The 25,177-nt window shown below is 48.7% G+C and overlaps 1 protein-coding gene across 2 annotated transcripts in view; it reads right to left on the bottom strand.

Moving 5' to 3' along the window:
• RPH3AL (rabphilin 3A like (without C2 domains)) overlaps positions 1–25,177 on the bottom strand; it is a 120,060-nt gene that overhangs the window by 71,841 nt on the left and 23,042 nt on the right. For both annotated transcript variants that reach the window (XM_059997983.1, XM_059997984.1), the window contains exons 2-4: positions 18,201–18,312; positions 14,531–14,674; positions 11,671–11,800 (exon numbers count right to left, since the gene is read on the bottom strand). In XM_059997983.1, coding sequence (XP_059853966.1) covers positions 11,671–11,800; positions 14,531–14,674; positions 18,201–18,277 — 351 coding nt within the window. In that variant the 5' untranslated portion in view covers positions 18,278–18,312. The remainder of the gene's footprint in view (positions 1–11,670; positions 11,801–14,530; positions 14,675–18,200; positions 18,313–25,177) is intronic.

The following is a 25,177-nucleotide window of genomic DNA, read 5'->3' as shown; positions in this document are numbered from 1 at the left end:
TCTGGAAAGGGAGCAGGGGACAGGGAGCCAGGGATGACTTTCACTGCGCCTCCCATTCGGGAGGGAGGCCCTGCAGAAAACTGCCCCCTCCCAACCCTCGTTCACTGTTGGTGCGATTGTAAAACGGTACACCCGCGGGGGAAAACCATATGACGGGTCCTCCAAAAATTAAACAGAATTCCCCCATGATCCAGCACTTCCACTTCTGCGTATACACCCACAAGAACTGAAAGCAGAGTCTCAAAGAGATATTTGCACACCCATATTCACAGGAGCACGATTCACGAGAGCTAAAACGTGGAAGCAAACCAAGTGTCCATTGCCAGATGAATGGATCACGTGTACATACACAATATTATTATTCAGCCTTAAAAAGGAAGGACGTTCTCACACGCTACCGCATGGATGGACCTTGAAGATATCACGCAAAGTGACAGAAGCCAGTTCACAAGAAGACAGATACTGCGTGAATGATTACATGAGGCACCCAGAGAAGTCAAACACATAGGGACAGAAAGAAGTGGGGTGCCAGGGCCTGGGGTGGGTGGGGATGGGGAATTACCATTGAATGGGTATAGAACTTCAGTTCTGCAAGACGAGAAAGCTCTGGAGATGATGGTGGTGATGGCCACACAACAATGTGAAGGTACTTGACGCCCCTGAACTGAACACATAAAAATGATTTAAATGGTATATTTTATGTTTGTACATTTTACCACAAATTAAAAAGTAAATAACTTTTTAACTTGCCTCTGATTTGGGGGAACCCAAATTAAACCAAGGAGCAGGGTGGGGCAGCTGCTGCCACACAGACCCAGCAAGGGCCAGGCTACGGAGATGTGAAGGGTCATCGGTGGGGCCTCCCCCTTCCCTTGCCTCCCTGGCCTCCTTTCTGGTCCTCACTTACGTTGTGCTCTTTCCCACCCAGTGCCCCATCCACGCCGCTCCCCCTGCCTGGGATACTTTCTGCCAGATCTCGCGTTTCCTCATCACAGTCCCAGCTCAGACGTCACCTCTTCATAGAGGCCCATGCTGCGCGTCCGAAATAAAATAGCTGCCTTCCCACGCCCTCCCCACTGGCTGTTCGAGTGCCCCCCACCTTCACTTTTTAGGTTTCTGCCTCCCACTTTCTGGAACTGTTGTATTTACTTGTTCTTGTCCATCTCGCCTTTCTAGCTCATAAACTCCGTGGGGGTGATGTGGTATAGCGGTAATGGCAAGGATGCTCGGAACCAGACGGCCTGGGATCAAATCCTGGCTCCACGACTGACTGGCTGAGTGATCTCGGGAAAAGTACTTAACCATTCTGAGCCTCAGTTTCCCCATCTGTAAAGGGGGGATGATAAAGGTGCTGAGCCCACTGGGTTGACAGGAGGACTGTCGGGTTGACAGGAATGAGTTAACAAGTGAAAAGCCCTTAGAACAGAGTCTGCACAGTACTGAGAAGAGAGAAGTAAGGGGTCTCGTTGTGACAAGCGGTGGGTACAAGGACAAGGCCTACCTTGCTCGTCACGGTATCTGCAGGGCCTGGCATATAGTCAGTACCCAATAAAACCTTAAAGAATGAATGAATCAAAAAATTCTGCAGAGAGATAAGACCTTCATGAAATTCAGTTTCATTTTCAAGGATGGGCCTATGGAGCTGAGTCAGCTCCCAAGGAGGTGAAAGTCCCCCAAGAGGCCTGCTCCATCCTCCTGCCCACACAGGCCTGGGCCCCTTGAGGTGGGCTCCACCCAGCCTCAGGTGCTTAGCTTTTGCATTGGGAACATCCTGAGAACACTCAGGCTGCTTCTGAAGGTCCTGGGAAAGTAGGTAGAAAAGCTGGTTCCCCCCAGTGGTGGTGAGGGCAGCTAGCCGGCCACTGCTGGTATCAAGGGAATACAGGGGGTGGGTGGGCTCTGGACAAGGCCATGTGGGTGCACCTGGGGTCCTCAAATCTGCCACTGCTTCGCCTTAAAGTGTGTTCTTTCTTTGTTATTTGTTTGCTTATTTACTTATCCTCCCAAATATTTTACCTTTCACATTTACATGTGAATCAAGCTGGAATTGACTTCTGTGCCTAGTGGGAGGTAAAAGTCAAGATCCGTCTTTCCCATATAGTATCCAAATGACCCTGCGTCATTTACCCAAAAGACCATTCTTTTCCCACCGCACATCCGTGTCTCCTTTGCCATACACTGGAATTCTTATTTTCGCTTATTTTCGCTCATTTTTGCAGCAGGTGTATAGAAATACAGGCACACCTCATTTTATCGCGCTCTGCCTTACTGCGCTTGGCAGATATCGCATTCTTTACAAATTGAAGGTTTGTGGCAACCCTACGTTGAGCAAGTCTGTTGGCGCCATTTTCCCGACGGCATTTGCTCACTTTGTGTCTCTGCATTACCTTTTGGTGATTCTCACAATATTTCAAATTGTTTCATTATTATTATATTTGTTACGGTGATCTGTGATCAGTGATCTTTGATGTTACCCTATTTCCTGAGACACAACAATATTGAAATTAGGCCATTTACTAACCTTCCAATGGCCTCTAGGTGTTCATCTGAAAGGAAGAGTCACATGTCTCTCTCTTTAAATCAAAAGCTAGAAATGGTTAAGCTTGGTGAGGAAGCCATGCCGAAAGCCAAGCCAGGGGACTTCCCTGGTGGCACAGTGGGTAGGACTCTGCGCTCCCAACGCAGGGGGCCGGGCTTCGATCCCTGGTCACGGAACTAGAGCCCACATGCATGCCGCAACTAAGAGTTTGCATGCCACAACTAAGGAGCCCGTGTGTTGCAACTAAGGAGCTGGCAAGTTGCAGCTAAGGGGCCTGGGAGCCACAACTAAGGAGACTGCAAGCCACAACTAAGGAGACTGTGAGCCACAACTAAGGAGCCCACATGCTGCAACTAAGGAGTTGGTGCTCCGCAACTAAGGAGCCCACCTGCCGCAACTAAGACCCAGTGCAACCAAATAAATAAATATTAAAAAAGAAAAGAAAGCCAAGCCAGACTAAAGCTAGGTCTCTTGCACCAAACAGTTAGCCACGTTGCGAATAAAAAGCAAAAGTTCTTGAAGGAAATAAAAAGTGCTACTCCAGTGAACCCATGAATGATAAGAAAGTGAAACAGCCTTACTATGAATACGGAAAAAGTTTGAGTGGTCTGGATAGAAGATTAGACCAGCCACAACATGCCCTTAAGGAAGGGCTTAATCCAGAGCAAGGCCCTAACTCTTTTCAATTCTATGAAGGCTGAGAGAGGTGAGGAAGCTGCAGAAGTCTGAAGCTAGTTGAGGTTGGTTCACGAGGTTTAAGGAAAGAAGCCGTCTCATCTCCGTAACAGGAAAGAGCAAGGGGAAGCAGCAAGTGCTGATGCAGGAGCTGCAGCAAGTTATCCAGGCGATCAAGCCAAGATCATCAATGAAGGTGGCTACACTCAACAGCAGATTTTCAACATAGATGCAACAGCCCTCTACTGGAAGGAGATGCCGTAGCCAGAGAGAGGAAGTCAATGCCCGGCTTCAGAGCTTCAAAGGGCAGGCTGACTCTCTCATTAGGGGCTAACGAAGATTTAAGTTAAAGACAACGCTCATTTACCATTCTGAAATCCTTGAGCCCTTAAGAATTATGCCAAATCTACTCTGCCCGAGCTCTATAAACGGAACAACAAAGGCTGAGGACAGCACATCTGTGTACAACATGGTTTACTGAATATTTTAAGCCCACTGTGGAGACCTTCTTCTGAGAAAAAAAGATTCTGTTCAAGATCTGACTGCTCATTGACAATGCATCTGGTCACCCAAGGGCTCTGACGGAGACGTACAATGAGATTAATGCTGTTTTCATGCCTGCTAACACAACATCCATTCTGCAGCACATGGATCAGGGAGTCATTTTGACTTTCAAGTCTTACTATTTAAGAAATACATTTCATAAGGCTATAGCTGTCATCGATAGTGATTCCTCTGATGGATCTGGGCAAAGTCAATTGAAAACCTTCTGGAAAGTAGTCACCATTCTAGATGCCACTAAGAACATTCATGATTCATGGGAAGAGGTCAAAATATCAACATTAACGGGAATTTGGAAGAAGTTGATTCCAATCCTCATGGATGACTTTAAGGGGTTCAAGACTTCTGTGGAGGAAGTAGATGTGGTGGAAATAACAAGAGAAGTAGAATTAGAAGTGGAGCCTGAGGATGTGGCTGAATTGCTGCAGTCTCATGATAAAACTTGTACAGATAAGGAGTTGTTTCTTATAGATGAGCAAAGAAAGTAGTTTCTTGAGACGAAATCTACTCCCGGGGAAGGGAGTAGATTGTTGAAGTGAAGACTGTTGAAATGACAACAAGGGATTTAGACTATTACATAAACTTAGTTGGTAAAGCAGTGGCAGGGTTTGAAAGGATTGACTCCAATTTTAAAAGAAGTTCTATTATAGGTAAAATACTATCAAACAGCATCGCACACTGCACGGAAACTGTTCATGAAAGGAAGACTCTAAAGTGTAAATATAACTTTTATATGAACTGGGAAATCAAAAAATTTGTCACTGTATTGCAATATTTCCTTTACTGCAGTGGTGTGGAACCAAACCCACAGTATCTCTGAGGTGCGCCTGTCCGGATTTTTTTGTACGTATATTAAACTTGTATACAACCATCTTGCTCAATTCACCAACTAATACTAACCATCTGTATTTAGAGTTTTTAAGATTTTCTAGTTATAGAATCATGTTTTCATGATAATGACAGTCTTAGCTATTCTCCAATCCTTATGCCACACATTTCTTTTTCTTGCCTGATTGCAGTGGTTAGGCCTCCAGCACAATGTTGGATAGAAGTGGTGATAAAGATACATAGAACTTGTCTTATACCAGACTTTAGGAGAATAATTTTCAATAACTATTGAGTATGATGTTTCTTCTCCTGTGTTCTTTTTTTTTTTTTTTTTTTTTTTTTGCGGTATGCGGGCCTCTCACTGTTGTGGCCTCTCCCGTTGCGGAGCACAGGCTCCAGACGCGCAGGCTCAGCAGCCATGGCTCACGGGCCCAGCCGCTCCGCGGCATGTGGGATCTTCCCGGATCGGGGCACGAACCCATGTGCCCTGCAGCGGCAGGACTCTCAACCACTGCGCCACCAGGGAAGCCCCTCCTGTGTTCTTTAATAAGATATCCCTGCTTCTCCAAGGAAGGGAAAGCATGAGATAATGAATGCTTTGGTCTGAAGCAATAGAGGGGCAACATGGCACAGCAACTCACCCTGGGGGACCCAGCTCCCCACCATCTGGCCAGGTGACCTGAGCAGCCCACATCACCTCAGCTGAGCCCCTGTTCTCCATCTGTGACTGTGGACTAGCCTCACTGACCCTGATTCCCTTATGGCTTTGCCCTAAGGACCCAGAAGGATGACTTTTGTGAAAGTGCTTTATAAACTCCAAAGGACATTACAAGGTGAGACAGTGGCCTCCATGTTCACTGTTTGCGAGAGGGAGGATGCAGGAGACTCTAAGCTGAGGGTCTGGGGGTGTGGTGCAGGGGAGAACATAGGGAGGGCAAGGGGAGCAAGACAAGCAGAGGGAAGGCGGTCACATGAGGTCCTTCACCACCACCCTGAGCCGGGCCTGGGGCTGGGACCTCAAAGCAGGGTTGTTTTTTTTGGCCTATGCCATGCAGTTTGTGGGATCTTAGTTCCCTGACCAGGGATTGAACCCAGGCCCTCAGCAGTGAGCGCACGGAGTCCTAACCGCTAGACCTCCAGGGAATTCCCAGAGCAGGGGTCTTCCAGCCTAAGGAGGATCAGAATCCCCAGGAGTGCTGTTGTTAAACACACTGCCTCTGTTGGCAGAACTCCTATTCAGTAGGTGCTAGGGATGAAGTATTTATGTCCCCTCAAAATTTGTGTGTTGAAGTCCTAACCCTCCATGTGATGGTGTTTGGAGGTGGGCCTTTGGGAGGTGATTAGAGTTCAATGAGAGGTCATGAGGGTGCGGCCCCTGTGATGGGATTAGTGGCTCCAGGGTTACTGCCTGCTGTGGGTCTGGGATGACCTCAGCAGGATACCGCTCCTCAGAGCCTTGAGCAGGGTTGGGGACAGGGATCAGGGTCTGGCCTGGCCCCTTTCCTCCACTGGCCCTCCATCCTCGGTGGGGGATGCCTGCCCACCCCACCCCACCCCACCCCCGCCCCACAAGCTGGATGTCCCCTGAAGGCTCTGAGCAAAGTGCGGGGCTGCCTCACTCTTTTTCACCAGGACTCAGCACACATTACCGAGACCATCGTTTCATGGGCAGGCTCCTCTGCTCCCACACGCGGAGCACATTTTAGCTGAGACCAGAGAAAAATCTGATTGCTTCCCCCGCACAGTGACAGTGCCATCCTGGGCTCAGGCGGGCTCTCCAGCAGCCCTTCCCAGCCTCCCTATTATTGGTGAAGCCAGACTTTCAATTAAAGTGAGAGCTGGCAGACTCAGATCCTAAGCAATTAGGAGTGCCAGGCCTCTCTAATTAACCAGCCAGCCCCTCTCCCTTCCCACCACAGCCTTCTGATAATGAGAGCAGGCAGCCTGGGCATGCAGGCCCAATTAGAGGGGACGCTGCTCGGAGGACCAGCATCATGGGTTCCACCCGCACGCTCATTAGCTTGTGGCCGCTGAGCACTGCCAGGGCTTTTGCTCGGGACACCGCCATGCGGCCAGGAGCACCTGAGGATCTGACCCCAGACATGGATCTGGATGCTTCCCACGTCAGAGAGCTCCCCAGCACCCCTGCTCTGCGCCTGCCCTTGCCCACGCACCTCCTGGGAGCCAGTGCTATAGCCATTGCAAAAGGTGGGGAGGTGGAGAGGAGCGATAGGAATAAATAGGGAGGCGCCCTGGAAATTGGTGAGCCCAGAGTGGAGGGCTCCTGATACCCCCAATCTGGTCACTACCTTGTTAGATCTCTCTTAGCCCCCGAGGGCTGCCTCTGTAACCCCAAACCCAACCATAATTAATTACCCATAATCATTTAACACCCACTGCCTAGAGGGCAGGCATCTGTGTGTATCTCCAATGCCTGCACCAGTATATTGTCATATTTATATGACAACACATATTTGTTGAAAGAGTGAATAGATGACATTGTCTATCCCTCCCAGACACCAGAGAGCCCCTGTACAAGGGCTAAAGTTTTCCAGGGGGCTGTGAGGTTAAGTCTGGGCCTCCCTCCTGATTCTCCAGAGACTTGGCTCCTAAGCGACCACCACCTGGCAGAGTGGCCCAGGGTGTCCTCCCTGTCTTCTGGGCCTGAATCCTCATAGTCAAGCACTTGCCCAGCCCATTTCCAGCTGTATGCCTATGCTGTGCTGTTCTCCCATCCCTGGAATGCCCTTGGCTCTGCTTTCAGCCTCTCAGAAGCCTAACCAACTTTCAGGAGCCAGCTCCTCCAGGCAGCCCTCCTGATTGTTCTCAGTCCTGGAAACCCTGGTCCCAGCCATAGTCAGCATCACTCTAGAGGGTACTGTCTTCCCACCTTGACCATGAGGACCAGAGGGAAGTGGCCGTTTTGGACCCTTCTCCTTTTGGAGTCCCCTAACCCAGAAATAACCCAGAACAGGCTGAATAAGTGACTGAGTGTTAGGTTCACCTGAGGAACTTGCACAGAAATTAAGTTTGGTTTCCCTGCTTAAGACATCCAATCCTGGAGAGCTACAAAGGCTTCCAGAGGCTTTTATATAAATTACAAAAAATTGGGGACTAACTGTGGGAACTCCAACTTTCAGTTCAAGAAAACATGAATTGTAGGGAATTCCATGGCAGTCCAGTGGTTAGGACTCAGCAGTTTCACTGCCGGGGCCCAGGTTCAATCCCTGGTGGGGGAAGTAAGATCCCAGGGAGAGGGGTGGGGAGGGGAAGGAGAGAGAGATAGAGATAGAGATAGAGAGATAGAGATAGAGAGAGAGAGAGAGACAGGGAGAGAAAGGGAGGGAGGGAGGGATGATGGAAAGAAGGAAGGAAGGAAGGAAGGAAGGAAGGAAAGAAGGAAGGAGGAAGGAGGGAAAACATGAATTGTAAAAAGGAGAACATAGGTTGCTATCGGCTGAATTGTGTCCCATCAGAATTCTTGTGTTGAAGCCCTAATCTCCAATGTGACTGTATTAGGAGACAGGGTCTTTAGTAGGTAATTAAGGTTAAATGAGGTCATAAGGGAGAGGCCCTGATCCAAAATGACTAGTGACCTTATCTGAAGTAGGAGAGAGACCAGAGCTCTCTCTCCACCATGTGTGGACACAGTGAGAAGGTGGCTGTCTGCAAGCTAGGAGGAGAGTCCTCATCAGAAACCAGATTGGCCAGCACACTGATCTTGGACTTCCCAGCCTCCAGAACTATGAGAAATCGATTTCTGTCGTTGAAGCCACCCAGTCTGTGGTCTTTTGTTATGGCAGCCTGAGCTGACTGATCCATGGGATATCACAAAACCTCTTCTGAGATGTATGCGAGGTTGGTTCTATTTTTGTAACACCTGGGCAGTCTTAACAGCTAGGACCTCGAAGTGAATTAATAATAATAGTGATAATAATGATAACAGGAATCCTTTACTGAGAGTTTGCAATGGACCCGACACTAAGGGCTTCCCTGCATTAGCTCATCTACTCCTCACACCCACCCAATAATGATGTAGTTCTATTCCCCCGTTTACAGATGAAGAAACAGAGGCCCAGAGAGGTTAAGTGGCTCATACAAGGTCATTGCACTGTGCCCAAGCTGGAGCACAACCCAGGTCTCTCTGCATGGGAACAGCACTTACTGGCAACCCAGGAGGACCTCCATCCCCTCACCGTGCAGGACCAAGTGACTTCTAGCCCTGGCCCATTTGGAATCTAGGGCCCGCTTTCCTTCCTAAGACCCTCAATCACCCCCCTAACCCCTCCCTATTTGCTTAGAATACATTGAAAAGATTGATTCCCTTAGCGTATGGCTTTTGTCCCTATGTTGCCTTGTCCCCAACCTCATCATCTTCCAATGACAGCCATCGCCACCTAACTAATCTGCTTTTCTTCTATGTCCCCCTGTCACGCACTTGCCAGACAGCAGCTAGGCTCACCTCTTAAAAACACAAACCAGATCACATTACATCCCTGCTTAAAACGCTCCACTGACATCCCATGAAACTTAGAATCACATCTCAACTCCTGACCTTGACTTACAAAGCTCTGTGTGATTGGCTATGCCCACCGCTCGCTCCCTCTGCCCCAGAAGCCTTCATTAGTTCCTTGAACATGCCCAGCTCATTTCTGCCTCAGGGCCTTGGTGCCTGCTGGTCCCTCTGCCTGCAACACTCCTCCACCTGGATCTTCCCGGGGCTGGCTTCTGCTTGTGGTCAGGTCTGAGCTCACAGAGACTCAACTTGAGCACCTTGTTTTAATTCACTACAGAGCCCTAGGTCTACTTAACCGTTATTTTATATTTGTTTATTGTCTGTCTTCTCCTACCCCTCCATGAGAGCAAGGACTTTATCTTGTTCATGGTATCGCCAGAACCTAGAACAGGGCCTGCACACAGCAGACCCTCTGCTATTTGCATAACGAGTAAATGAATGACTGAATGAATAACACAGTCTTCTCAAGGATGGATGAAGATAACCCCCCCAAATGCCCATCGTTCAGCTGTGGCCCTAATTGGCATGCTCTCCTCCCACTCTCACCCAAGAACAAGTCCCCTCAGGAACTCAGAGGGCTCCTTATCTCACCATCCAAGCCAGGACCAAGTCTTCAGCCTGCTGTGAAATAAGAACATTTTCAAATGGAAATGTCCTCTGGAAAAGCCATGGGTGGGGGTGGTGAGAGTATCTGGAAGAGCATTCCCCCACCCCCACATCCACTGAGGTTCTCCCCTAGGACTCCCACTGTTGCCTAGGAAACGGCTCTGCAAGGAGCAGCGGGCATTAACCCTTCAGCAACCAGGGGCAGCAGCCTGCCTCTGCGGCAGAGGCCCCAAACTTTTCCAGGGAAAGGAGACAAGGCTCTGACAGGCTCTTCATGGTCCCGCAAACCCGGACATTTATAGTAGTCATGGAGTTGAGGGGCAGAAGGAGGAAACAGGCTGTTGGGCCTCATTCTCCCAGGCAGAAGTCACATACTAGAACCCCACCTGGCCAGGTGCTGGGAGCAAGACATTTCTGAGTCCCTGTGCCCAGTACCTCGTTGGTATCTATCTAGTCTAGGCCTATGGAGGCTTGCGGAGGAGCGGCACCAAAGTGCCCACCCCCTCCCTGACCCTCAGGCCCCTCCCACACCTCCACTGTTCTTGGGACCCCTCACCAGTTAATCCACATTCCTCAGCCCAGTTCACCACATGCGACAGAACAAGGGAAAAGGGACCTTAGCTGAAATCCTGGCTTTCCCACCTGTTCATTTGGTACATTAACTTTTTTGCACCTTGGTTCTCTCATCCAGACTTTGAACATCACTGAAAATGCCCTTGTCAAGGCTGCCAACGGCCTCTGCTGCCAAGTCCACGTTTACTTCTTTGACGTTCCCATAATTTACAGTCCTCTCAACTCTTAACGTCCCACCCCACCCTCAGTCTTCTATTCCCTGTTAATTCTTTCCAGAATTTATTTCTTCCTGAAATCTTATCTATTACTTATTTACTATTTACTTTATTTATTTACTTTACTATTATCTATTACATTACTCTTCTTTGGTTCCCTCAAGAGAGAAAGTTCTTTCTCTGCCTTGTTCACCAAAATAACTCCAGGCTTAAAATAATGACTAGCACATGGAAGTTACTTGAGAATGGGTTCTAGTAAAACTAGAGTGAAAAACAAACAAAGAGAAAAAGACATGGTGTCTTGGGAACAGTGCTTCTAACCTAGGAGGGCAGTAAAGGGAAGTCCCGTGATGACAGCTATGCAGTAACTACTGTAGGCTAGAGCAGGAATAAGAGTCCAGAAGAGATACTGGCAGGGAAAGAAAAAGGAGGCTTCACGCAATAGAGAGTAAAGTTCAGATGCTAAATAACCTTGAGGACTGGAAGGCACGTTATTCTTTGGTCAATGAGAAAAGAAAGGCAATTAGAAACTCCAGGAAAAACAGAAAGTTATTTGAAGAAGTCTTGGACTCAATATTAATATGTGGCATAATTTAGAACAATCAGTGGAGTATAAGAAAAGGAGAAAATCCACTTGGTCTTGCTGCAAAGATCATTCTCGTTTGAGTGGCCAGGGATCAAGAGAGCAGACCAATAGCACAGGAAGTATAATCTTAGCAAACTGTTTGGCCCTGAGGAAAATTGTATTTATTTAATGACAACTAATAACATATCCTGAATACTTATATGCCAAACAAGGTTTTAAGAGCTTTGCATAGAATATCGAATCCTCACAACTCTCTAAGGTACATATTATCACCATCCCCATTTTACAGATGAGGAAGGTGATGCTTGACGTAGTAAATAAGTTTTCTGAGGTCATACAGCTAGTGGAAGAGCTGGACTCACACCCAGGCCTGGGAGACCCAGAGGTCCACTCCCCAGAGCTGGCCCCAGAAGCCTGGCCATTTGACCTTCAGGCCCCAATCCTTCTTGCCAAGAAGCATAGGATACCATGTATGCACGCATGTACACACACACACACTCCTGGGAGCCAGGATGCAAAGCCACAGAGTAACAGGGCTGGTCCAGGCTGGGAAGCCAGAGCAGGGCCTTACCTTCCTGCAGTCTTTGCAGAACACCGATGAGCTGCCCAGGAAGCCCAGCACCTCCCCACAGAGCAGACACTGGGAGAGGCCGTTCCCCATCACATTGCGCCTCATGGTCTCCAGCCGCTCCACCAGCCGCCTGCAGCACAGGACACAGAGTCAGATGGCATGTGCTTCCTGTCTCCAACCAGACCCCTGCCCAGGCGCGGCTGCCACGGGGCCCCAAAACTATACCACTTCCTGGGGGTTGGTTCCCTCACCTGGGGTACTGTTCCCTGCCCCATCCCTTCCCCTGGCTAACTCCTAATCATTCACTCACTCATCAGCCATGAACTGGGCACCTACAACATGCCAGACACTGGGAATATTGTAGCAAACAAGCCAGAGATGGACACGGTCCCTGTCCTTATGGAATTTATGTTCAAAAAAGGGAGAAAGTCCATAAACAAGCAAACTGACTTCAGAGGGGGGAGTGTTATGAAATAAAATAAGTGGGGCTGGGAGGGAGCAGGGCATGTTAGATGGTGATTAGGGAAGGCCTCTCTGAGGACATTTGAACTGAGAGGTAAAGGATGACAAGGACCAAACGTGTGAAGAGCTGGGGGTGCATCCCAGGCAGAGGGAACAGCAAGTACAAAGAGCAAGGCCCTGGCGCGTTAGAATGGTAAGAAGACCAGGGGGGCTAGACTGCCTGGGATAAAGGAGGCTGGAGGGGTGAGGAGGGGCCAGGTTACACAGGGTTTGTAGGTTGGATTGGTTTTGGAAGTTTGGATTGTTTTCTAAGATCAACGCGAGCCCAATGAAGAGTTTTAAGTAGAGGACTGATCTGATCTAAGCTCCCTAAAAGCTAAAAGCTCCCTCCAGCTGCTGTGGGAAGCTGGGATTACAGGGGGAGTCCGGTGAGGAAGCCGGCAGCAGGCAGCGGGAGGGCTGGGGAAGGAGGACGGAGAGCAGGACGGGCTGTATTTCAGAGTCAGCATGGATGGATTTGGGGAAGGAGAGGTAAGAGAAAGACCCAGGATGGAGTAGAGCCTTTTGGCTTAAACACCTGGGTGGACGGAGAAGCTAGAGGGAGAAAGAGAAAGAGGTCCTCTCTGAACCCCGCTGAGCCCAGGATAGGTGCCTTTCCTCGAGTCCCATGGCCCCCCAGCCCACCGTGACCCCTGTTTCATGACAACCTGTCATACGACACTGCCACCCCCACAACACGGCCACTTCTGCTTCTGTTTCGTTGGCCACTGTGTCTCCAGTGCCCAGTGGATTCCCAGTGAAAATTCTTGAATGCATGGAAGACGGGGTGTGGGTACATTATGTCCTGTAACTCTCACAACCGCCCAGTGCAGAGGATGCTGTTTCCCTCCCACTTTAAAGGTGAGAAGATTGAGGCTCCGAGATGTGAAGTCACTTGCCAGCGTCGCACAGCTCATCAGAGGTAGCGCCAGGGCCACACTCAGGCCACCCCAAGCCTCACGGCAACTCCGCCCTCTCCCCTGGGGTGATCAGGCCCTGCCTGGGGGCCGACGGAGGGCGGACTGGGCGCCGAGGCTGCCTCTGCCCACCTGCCCTCCAGCTGGTACTCCTGACTTCCACAGGAATCGCCGTCCCTCTTCCAGGGACCTGCAGGTTTCCGGCAGCAAAGCCGAGTTTGGCCCTGGCCTGACCCACTTATTTTTGGGGGACCCTCTCTCCGTACAGTCCTGTGACTCCCACTCATGGAAACACACAGGATGCACCTCCTCCCTCTGAGATGATTCACTGTCTCCTGGGCCATTCCTGCCCCAGCCAAACCCAGCGCTCACAGCCAGGGCCAGACGATGTGAGCGGCACAGGGAAGGCAAAGATGACAGTCCAGATGGATGCGGGCGGGGCGCAAATGCTTCCCACAGCTGCGGGGAGCCCATGGGGGACACCCCTCACCAGCTCCCAGCACGCCCTCCTGGGGGAGCCCGAGGGATGTGGTGCTGGCCCATCAGTCATCAGCACAGGCACCTCGGAGACCTGCAGAGCCTTGCAGGACCCTTGGGCTAGGCCTGAGAGAGGGAGGGGCCCCAGCCAGGTGTGGTGGGGAGAAAAGAGCAAAAGACAATTAGTCTGTCAGATACAAACCCTTTTTGTAATGAAATGGTAGTAACATGTCAGTATTACGGAGGCACAGACAACAAACTGTTTGGACAGCAGTGGTCTTTGTAGCGGTGCTTTCACTTTCTAGAACTGTGCATTTCTACAATGTCTGACTTTTTAAAAATGATCATCTATTTAATAGAAAAAAATAAATAGAAAAAGAACAAGGAGACCAGAATCAAATTAATTCCTGCCAGTGCCCTGCATTTATGTTTTCCTCCTCGTGCCTGCCTGTGTTTTTCAGATTGTCTAGGAAGTATGAATTGCTTTTGTAATTAAACAAAAAAAAAGCCACAACAAAACTGAAGACTATGTAGGAGACGGCTCTGGATGCCGGAGGCCGGAAGAGCTTAGATTAAGCTGGAGAGCGGCTCCTGTTGGTCTTTGATGGGAGAACCCACAGTTCAGCCTCCACGTCAATCCCTCCCCCGGCTGAACCACAGCGACCCTCCTTTGTGCAGAGCTAAACAGACCTTAACGTGTTTGACGGCACTCATTCATCCTCCCCACAGCTTGGGGCCCACACATCAGCCGCTATCGCCATCTTACAGAGGGGTATACTGAGGCTTGGACAGGCTGGGTTAGGAATCTGCACGCCAGGGGCGTTCAGGCAGAGCTGACTCACTCCCAGTGAAGAGCTGGAACTAGGAGCCAGGGCGCCAGACGCCCAGCCCACTGATCTGGCACTAAATGCCCTGCTTCCCTGTCCACGGCCTCACTCCTGCCCCATCTTGGGAGCAGCCCTTACCCGACTCTCTGCTGTTCCAGGACGTCAAGCCGCTCGGCCCTCTGGATGACCTGCAGGATGGCCTCCACCTCGGCTGGGCTGAGGCACTGGCTCTTCCTCTGCTTCTCTGTCTGGTAGGTGTGCACAGACCAGCCCGTCTGCAGCCTTGAGAGAGAACAACACGGAAGTGCAACCCCAGTGCAAACTGGCATCCCCGCCACATCCACAAAGGTCCCCTGAGCACAGTCTGTGTGTCAGGGGCAAGGGGTTCAGACACCAGCCTCCAAACGCTACCTCTGCCACCCGCCAGCTCCCGGCTCCCACAAGGATGGCAGCACCCCCTTAGCACCTCGGGGGGGTTGGGGGGAGACAGGAGCATGGAATGCGCAGAAGGCCACGGCCACAGCATGAGCGGTTTCAAGGGAACAGCACAGAAGATGACCAAGAGAAGAATGAACACCCGGATCTGAGTTGTACAAGAAAGTGAGATGGAGTTTACTATGGGATAGGAAAGACTGGTAATTAGGTTAAAAACAAGCACTGAGGATAAAAGGATATTCACGCAGCATTCTGAAAACTAGAGGGATCCAGGGCAGGAGGTTACCCTGGAGGAGCGGGAGGGCCGGCCAGTGTGGCGAGGCGGGGCTGGGGCCCGGCCCAGAGCCCCAGGACTGAGGGGAAGAACTCCAACCCTTTCTATTTTTCTGGCTGGTGAGAGTGGCAGCAGTGGACCGAGCCCCAACTCCCTGCCCTGGGGCCCAGCTTCTCCCAGACTTTCTGCGCCAGGTGGTGGGAACACAGAGACGGACAAGGTGGCAAGGTCACTGCCCTCCAGAACTACAATATTCTGGGGGAGACGGATGCCCGATCAGTTACAAAAATATTTATTTACTGAAAAATTCGGAGAGCCATTCATTCAATACCTATTTATTGAGGATCCACTGTGATGCCAGGCTCGCTAGGTGCTGGGACGAGCCACTGGGCAGGCCACGCGGGTGGTCGTGAGGAGGATGTACAAATAAGGGGAACTGACCCAGGCAGGGGAGCAGCTCTAGAAGGGCTCCCCTAAAGAAGCGGCAGCAGGCAAGAGATTGTGACACAGGATACAGGGCAGGAAGATGAGGGTGTGGATGCCTTCCTAGTGGTTCCCTGAAACGGATGGACACTGGTGGTCTCACGTCACCACCCAGTCCAGCTCTTGCATCCAAGCACTGCCGACACTGTATAAATTGGGAGAGCTAAAAAGCATGTCCTTTCTCTGTGAGTAGAGAGAAAGCCATCCCAGGCTGGTTAAGGTGAAGGACTCAGATTCTGAAGTCCAATGGGTGGTCTCATCTTATGGCTCTGTCCCTTCCCAGGTATGAGAACTTGGATAGCTGCTCATCCTTGATTTCTTGATCTGTCTCTTTAAGGGATGCCAGGAAGATGAAATAAGGAGGGTATATAAAGTGCTCTGTACATAGCAGATGCCCAGTTGCTGAATAAGTGGCAGTGATGATTTTTATAATGATCATGGGTGAGACCATTAGGAACAGCTTAACCAAAGAGGTAGCATTTGTGCTGGGTTTTGCAGGATGAATAGGAGCTCCCCCAATGGAAGCAGGGAGTTGGCATTCAGGCAAAGGACACTGAACATGCAAAGGCACGAAGGCATAAAGTAATGTGCTGCATTGGAGAGGTCCAGACTTCTAGACTGCCTATTTCTCCAATTTAAAAAAATGCCTTGGTACAAACTACTATGGATCAAATAAATAAGCTACAAGGATATAGTGTACAGCACAGGGAACATAGCCAATAATTTTTACAATAACTTCAAATGGAGTATAATCTATAAAATATTGAATCACTATGTTGTACACCTGAAACTAATATAATACTGTAAATCGACTATACTTTAATTTAAAAAAATACCTTGCCCTAGACTAATACTTTTTTAAGTGACCCTCACAGAGCTGAGGAAAGCGAAGAATGGGAACGGGGCAGGACTGGTGGGGACAGGAAGGGAGGCCAGGCCTTGGAGTGGGCAGGGGTACACATTCACCTGTCCCTGGCTGCGGGAATCTGTAACACCCTCCTTTAAGGAGCCTGGCATTACAAGGCAGCACACCCCGGGGAGGAGATAAAAGCATTTACTCTTCTAAAAGGTGCTACGGGCTTCCCTGGTGGCGCAGTGGTTAAGAATCCGCCTGCCAATGCAAGGAACACGGGCTCGAGCCCTGTTTCGGGAAGATCCCACGAGCCGCGGAGCAACTAAGCACGTGCACCACAACTACTGAGCCCGCGTACCGCAACTACTGAATCCCACGCACCTAGAGCCCGTCCTCCGCAACAAGAGAAGCCACTGCAATGAAAAGCCCGCACACCGCAACGAAGCATAGCCCCCGCTCGCCGCAACTAGAGAAAGCCCGCGTGCAGCATCGAAGACCCAACGCAGCCAAAAATAAATAAATAGATAAAAGGTGCTACAACAGTTTCTGGCTGCTGCTGAGCACAAGACCAGGTCACAGAGAGCCAAAGGGAATGCCGGCGGGGTCACCAGGGGTCACACCGGGCCCTCCTACAAGAGCACAGCTCTCGCCAGCTCCTCACATCCAGCCACGGAGGACGCATCATCTCGCCTGGTGTCAGAGCAGAGAGGGAGAGAGGACGGTTTCACCCCTGGTCTCTCCCCCACAGGGGCCACATGGGGGCTAAAAGAGCCGAGCCATCCCAGTGAGTGAGACAAATTAACTGTGGTGCAAAGAGTCCTGCAAATCATGCAGGACTCCACTCTTCTTGGGCATTTCAGATTAATTTTTCTATCCTCTTTTGATGTTTCAGCTCTGTCCCCTGCAGGCTCACAAGGTTTAATTGCAAATCTCTTGAACTTGGTTCCATTTGGGAAATGCTGGCTCCTGTACCCAGCACGACTTGACAGATGAAGAGGCACTCTTGGGCTTATTTGACCCCAGGGACCCCCAACACCCTGGAGGGACAGGAAGAGACTGGAAGGCTGGAGAGGCATCTGGGAGCCCCTGGTCTCCAGCCACGGAGGGGGGCAGTGGGTGGAGATCGGCTGATCTAACTACAGCCGAGGGGTCACCAAGCTGAGAGATAACAGGAAAACTGGGGGCAAACCAGAACAAGAGAGACCCTGACACGAGCATGGCAGAGACCTGGGATGCTTCAAGGCTGGTTGTGTGTTTCAGCCCAGAGGGCAGCTCTTCATAAATTAGACAAGCCTTTGGTCTGTCAACTCAACTATGAAGTGGACATCCAGAGATCAAAGGCTCCCCGCTGCCAGGGACTCAGGGACTGAAGGCTCAGTGATGGGGGATTTATACTCTTAACAGAGAAGGTAAAGGAAGTGGCCTGGCTCCCTGGAGCCTATTGTGATCGAAGGAACATAGGTGTGGGGTCAGATGGACCCAGGGGAGTCCCAGCCCTGCCACTGACAAGGTGGGTGACTTGGGTGAGGACCTCAGCCTCGCTGTCCTCATCTGAGAAACGGGAATACATTCCATACGGCAGTTAAATGAGTGAATGGCTGTGAGGTGCCCAGCTCAGCGCCAGGAGTGTGGTGTGTATTAGACGGGCACTTGTCTCCAAACTGCTCTTTCTGGGGGCCTGGGATTGAATCTTGTCAAAGAAAGGAGAGGAACTAGGAGCGGGGAGGGAAGGCAGGGCCCGGCCAAGCCCTAGAGGTACTCACTTGGCTCGCAGGGCAAGCTGCCGATCATTGGGGCAAACCCACTGATCATTCCCGCTGCCGAAGATGGTGTCGGCCATGACTTGGAACACCCAGTTGGGGTGTGGAGTCACATCTGAGGGGAGAAGAGGGAAGAAGAAAGGGCACGTCATTGGCTGGGGTACAGACGGCAGACAGGGTCCCTCAGACACCCAAAACCGGTACTTCTAACCTATCCCTGTCCGTTGCCGGCCCCTGCCCCATCCCCACCCCGTCCCCGAGGATGTCTGGAATCTCACCAGCAGAATCACTCCTCCAGCTAAATGCTATTCCCTCAAAGCTCCTCTTTCAAAAGACTCGTGATTCTGGGAGGGGTAACTAGGTGGATCACGCAGCTAAGTGACAAGGTTGGACTTGACCGGCAGGATGTCAAAGGGACAGAATCGGAAGGAGAAAACAGGCACACCTCAGCAGTTTTCAACGTAGCGGGCAAGTCCCAAGGGCGTTTGATCCCTGCACCCTCCAAGTACCACCCCTGCTTTGCTTCATGGGGACCACGATGAAAATGGCCCCCCTGGGAATCCTGCAGGGAGGAGACCCTGCTCCAGAGCTTGCTGGGGGCTTAACTTGTGCAGCCTAGCTTAGCTGGCTTTCTCCTTGCCACCAAGGATGTGTGTTGGTGGGGAGAGTAAGGAGGGGAAGAGAGAGGGATGAGTTTGAGGGAATTCCAATCCCAGAGCAAAGACGAGGGGTAGTACTGAGTTATCCACACTCCCCTGGTCTAATCCCCTCCAGACCAGTGGTTCTCAAACACAGGACTCCCTTACACTCTTAAAAATCACCGAGGCTGGAAATTAGTCTGGCAGTTCCTTAAATGTTACACAGAGTTACCATAAGACCCAGAAAGGACCCTGAAGTATAAACACAAGAGAACAGAAAACGTATGTCCACGTATGAAATTGTACATGAATATTCACAGCAGCCATTATTCATAACAGCCAAAAAGTGGAAACCATTCAAATGTCCACTAACTGATGAATGGATAAAACGTGTACAATGGAATACTGTTTGGTCATAAAAGGGAATGGAGCGCTGACACAGGCTCCACAACATGCATGAACCTTGAAAACACGCTAAGCGAAAGAAGCCAGTTACCAAAGACCACATAGCGTATGGTTCTATTTCTATAAAATGTCCAGACTGGGCCGATCCACAGAGACAGAAGGTAGATTAGTGGTTGCCAGGGGCTGGGGGTAGAGGGGAGGAAGGAATGGGAGTGACTGCTAACGGGCTCAGGGTTTCTTTTTTGGATGATGAAAATGTTCTGGAATTAGATAGTGGTGACAGTTGCATAACTTTGTGAATTCACTGAAACCACTGCACGGTACCCTTTAAATGTCTGAATTTTATGGTACGTGAACTACATCTCATTAAACTGTTATCAAAAATTCTTGAGAACTCCAAAGGATATGGGCCATAGCTATCGAGATTTACCATATTAGAAATTAACACTGAGAAAAAATTTTAATTGTCAGTTCATCAAAAAATAATAAACCCATGAGATGCTCACATAGTTTATTGAAAAACTGTATTTTCAAAACAAAAACAGTTAGTGAGAATAATGGTATTGTTTTGCATTTTTACAAATCTATGTAATGTTTGGCTAAACAAAAGCCAGCTTCATATCTGACATTTCATTCAATCTTTTGTGATACGTAGATTTGTTAAAGTACATGAAGGACATCCAGACTCTCACAGCTACATGCTATAGCTGGGAAAGGGTGGAGTATTTTAATAGCCTTCCCAGATAACTGTGGACATTCTTTCACACTGTACCCAAACTCAACAGACGGTAGTTTCTTAAAGTTTAGTTCCAATGTGGCATTCATGCCAATGAACTTTTCACCTGTATATTTGTGAGAGAACTTGACCAAGTGTATTATTATTATTATTAAAATAGTTTTTACTTTGTGGACCCCCCGAAAGGCGTTGGGAACCCCCAGAGATCCCTGGACCGTAGTTTGAGAACTGTTGCTCTAGACCAATGTCACCTATTTCTGTGATGACCAGCAGGGGGCAGCGTGCAGACTGCAGCTAACTGACCCACTCAGGGACCAAGCCCACTACCTTGACCACAGTGGGCTCTCTATTCCACTCAGCTGATCCAGGCACCCACTCCCCACTGTCAGCCACCTTGAGAGCGAGACCTGAGTTAACCCAGGCCCCAAAGAGTCGCATGTGGAGTCCCCACGGCCAGGCCCAGTGCTGGGAGGGCTGCTGGTGCCACCGTCACCAAAGGCCTCCCCACATTTAAAGTCTTGACCTTCTCCCAAAGGAGACTCACATCCAGTCCAGGAAAAAAAAAGGTGGGCTCAAAAATGACACGCTCATCAAACAACTTTAAACCAGTCCCATTTCAGCTACGATTTGTTTTTTTTTTTAGTTTATGACTCTTTGCCTACGTGGCTTTTTTTTTTTTTACATCTTTATTGGAGTATAATTGCCTTACAATGGTGTGTTTCTGCTTTATAACAAAGTGAATCAGTTATACATATGTTCCCATATCTCTTCCTTCTTGCGTCTCCCTCCCTCCCACCCTCCCTATCCCACCCCTCCAGGTGGTCACAAAGCACCGAGCTGATCTCCCTGTGCTATGCGGCTGCTTCCCACTAGCTATCTATTTTACGTTTGGTAGTGTATATATGTCCATGACACTCTCTCACTTTGTCACAACTTACCCTTCCCCCTCCCCATATCCTTAAGTCCATTCTCTAGTAGGTCTGTGTCTTTATTCCTTTCTTACCCCTAGGCTCTTCATCATGTTTTTTTTCCCCTTAAATTCCATATATATGTGTTAGCATACGGTATATATCTTTCTCCTTCTGACTTACTTCACTCTGTATGACAGACTCTAGGTCCATCCACCTCATTACAAATAGCTCAATTTCGTTTCTTTTTATGGCTGAGTAATATTCCATTGTATATATGTGCCACATCTTCTTTATCCATTCATCTGATGATGGACACTTAGGTTGTTTCCATCTCCTGGCTATTGTAAATAGAGCTGCAATGAACATTTTGGTGCATGACTCTTTTTGAATTATGGTTTTCTCAGGGTATATGCCCAGTAGTGGGATTGCTGGGTCATATGGTAGTTCTATTTGTAGCTTTTTAAGGAACCTCCATACTGTTCTCCACAGTGGCTGTACCAATTCACATTCCCACCAGCAGTGCAAGAGGGTTCCCTTTTCTCCACACCCTCTCCAGCATTTATTGTTTCTAGATTTTTTGATGATGGCCATTCTGACTGGTGTGAGATGATATCTCATTGTAGTTTTGATTTGCATTTCTCTAATGATTAGTGATGTTGAGCATCCTTTCATGTGTTTGTTGGCAATCTGTATATCTTCTTTGGAGAAATGTCTATTTAGGTCTTCTGCCCATTTTTGGATTGGGTTGTTTGTTTTTCTGTTATTGAGTTGCATGAGCTGCTTGTAAATTTTGGAGATGGCTCCTTTGTCAGTTGCTTCATTTGCAAATATTTTCTCCCATTCTGAGGGTTGTCTTTTGGTCTTGTTTATGGTTTCCTTTGCTGTGTAAAAGCTTTGAAGTTTCATTAGGTCCCATTTGTTTTTATTTCCATTTCTCTAGGAGGTGGGTCAAAAAGGATCTTGCTGTGATTTATGTCATAGAGTGTTCTGCCTATGTTTTCCTCTAAGAGTTTGATAGTTTATGGCCTTACATTTAGGTCTTTAATCCATTTTGAGCTTATTTTTGTGTATGGTGTTAGGGAGTGATCTAATCTCATACTTTTACATGTACCTGTCCAGTTTTCCCAGCACCACTTATTGAGGAGGCTGTCTTTTCTCCACTGTACATTCCTGCCTCCTTTATCAAAGACAAGGTGACCATATGTGCGTGGGTTTATCTCTGGGCTTTCTATCCTGTTCCACTGATCTATATTTCTGTTTTTGTGCCAGTACCATACTGTCTTGATTACTGTAGCTTTGTAGTATAGTCTGAAGTCAGGGAGCCTGATTCCTCCAGCTCCGTTTTTTGTTCTCAAGATTGCTTTGGCTTTTCAGGGTCTTTTGTGTTTCCATACAAATTGTGAAATTTTTTGTTCTAGTTCTGTGAAAAATGCCAGTGGTAGTTTGATAGGGATTGCATTGAATCTGTACATTGCTTTGGGTAGTAGAGTCATTTTCACAATGTTGATTCTTCCAATCCAAGAACATGGTATACCTCTCCATCTATTTGTATCATCTTTAATTTCTTTCATCAGTGTCTTATAATTTTCTGCATACAGGTCTTTTGTCTCCTTAGGTAGGTTTATTCCTAGATATTTTATTCTTTTTGTTGCAATGGTAAATGGGAGTGTTTTCTTGATTTCACTTTCAGATTTTTCATCATTAGTGTATAGGAATGCCAGAGATTTCTGTGCATTAATTTTGAATCCTGCTACTTTACCAAATTCATTGATTAGCTCTAGTAGTTTCCTGGTACCATCTTTAGGATTCCCTACGTATAGTATCATGTCATCTGCAAACAGTGACAGCTTTACTTCTTCTTTTCTGATTTGGATTCCTTTCACTTCCTTTTCTTCTCTGATTGCTGTGGCTAAAACTTCCACAACTATGTTGAATAAGAGTGGTGAGAGTGGGCAACCTTGTCTTCTTCCTGATCTTAGTGGAAATGCTTTCAGTTTTTCACCATTGAGGATGATGTTGGCTGTGGGTTTGTCCTATATGGCCTTTATTATGTTGAGGAAAGTTCCCTCTGTGCCTACTTTCTGGAGGGTTTTTATCATAAATCGGTGTTGAATTTTGTCAAAAGCTTTCTCTGCATCTATTGAGATGATCATATGGTTTTTCTCCTTCAATTTGTTAATATGGTGTATCACATTGATTGATTTGCGTACTTTGAAGAATCCTTGCATTCCTGGAATAAACCCCACTTGATCATGGTGTATGATCCTTTTAATGTGCTGTTGGATTTTGTTGAGGATTTTTGCATCTATGTTCATCAGTGATACTGGCCTGTAGTTTTCTTTCTTTGTGACATCCTTGTCTGGTTTTGGTATCAGGGTGATGGTGGCCTCGTAGAATGAGTTTGGGAGTGTTCCTCCCTCTGCTATATTTTGGAAGAGTTTGAGAAGGATAGGTGTTAGCTCTTCTCTAAATGTTTGCTAGAATTCGCCTGTGAAGCCATCTGGTCTTGGGCTTTTGTTTGTTGGAAGATTTTAAATCACAGTTTCAATTTCAGTGCTTGTGATTGGTCTGTTCATATTTTCTATTTCTTCCTGATTCAGTCTCGGCAGGTTGTGCATTTCTAAGAAGTTGTGCATTTCTTCCAGGTTGTCCATTTTATTGGCATAGAGTTGCTTGTAGTAATCTCTCATGATTGTTTTGTTGTTTTTTTTAATAAGTTCTGTTATCTTGTGAATAGCGCAGTCACACTGCTGCATGGGTGTGAAAAGCGTTACTCTGTTCCAAGTAAACATTTAAAACACACTCATCTCAGTAGCCCTGTTTCCTTATTATTTTAAAAAATATTCTGGGAGCTTCAAGAAATGGAAGTGATGGGGTGTCCCTAACAGGGACAGGCTGTGCCCAGGGTTAACTAGGTGTCCATCACCTCATAGGCACTGCAATTCCTGCCGTGGCCTGCAGGGGGCACCGTGTCTCGGGCCACTGCTCCCAGCACTAGAAGGCCCTGAGCCTTCCTGCCCACCCTGCTGCAGCTGGGTGCAGTGAGTATGCAGGTGGCCCCTCTGCTCTGCCAGGCACCCTCACAAAAGCAGGGATGCACCAGTGGTGACCCAGAGGGAGGGGCAAGCCGGGGAATCTCAGGGTGGGAATTCCATCATCTGCAGAAGCTTCTGAACCAAAAGGGAGTGGACCTGAGCCGGGGGAGCAGGTGGGAAGAAAGAAGGGACCCTGTGCTCTCATGCTCGAACCTTCACCTCCTTTACAGCGGGACAGGTAGGGACGTCCGGGAGACAGCAGCAAACACAGGTGGAGAGGCAGCAGCTCCTCACTGCCCCAAACACATCGCCCCCAAACGAACCTCTAAAGAATGAACTTCTTTTGTCCCCTTTGGGTCACTTCTTTTTTTTTTATTTTTTTGATGTGGACCATTTTAAAAGTATTGAATTTGTTACAATATTGCTTCTGTTTTATGTCTTGGTTTTTGGCCGCAAGGTATGTGGGATTCTAGCTCCCCGACCAGGTTCAAACCCATATGCCCTGCATTGGAAAGCGAAGTCTTAAACACTGGACCACCAGGGAAGTCCCTGGGTCACTTTTTAGGGGGCCAGAGTTTTGGGATCACTGACAAGAGAACTAACATTTATCTGTCCTCTGACCCATCTGAGGCCTATTCCTTTTCTTTGCTTTGTTTTCTGTTTTTTTTTTTTTTTTTTTTGGTGGTACGTGGGCCTCTCACTGCTGTGGCCTCTCCCGTTGCGAAGCACAGGCTCCGGGCGCGCAGGCTCAGCGGCCATGACTCACAGGCCCAGCCGCTCCGCGGCATGTGGGATCTTCCCGGACTGGGGCACGAACCCGCGTCCCCTGCATCAGCAGGCGGACTCTCAACCACTGCGCCACCAGGGAAGCCCTGCTTTGTTTAACTTGAGCCAAAATGACTCTGCAACCACCCACAGGCTCTGTTCTGTTCTCCCTCCATCTAATTATTTTTTGTTGGGCAGAAGACAGAAGAATGAGGATGAGAGACTGAGAAAAGGCCACACCTATGCAGGTCTGCTAACCCTTAACCAATACTACTTTTTCTGCACCGGGCCATCCTGTGCTGTAAGTATGAAGGGAAAGGTTTCGTGGCAGTGAGGATGAATCAACTGGGAGAGAAAAGACCTGGAGAGTCTGGCTTTTATGCAAACTTACTGGAAGACCAGGAACAATCAGTTATTTTCCCTGGGCCTCAGTTTCCCCATCAGTACCCGACTGAGCTGAGACAGACAGGCTGGAGGGATTGCCCTGGGC

Source organism: Delphinus delphis, chromosome 19 (genome assembly GCF_949987515.2).
Source record: "Delphinus delphis chromosome 19, mDelDel1.2, whole genome shotgun sequence".
NCBI classification, from domain to species: domain Eukaryota; kingdom Metazoa; phylum Chordata; class Mammalia; order Artiodactyla; family Delphinidae; genus Delphinus; species Delphinus delphis.
Note: the sequence above shows the minus strand (reverse complement) of the source record. Positions and strands in the feature narration are given on the sequence as shown.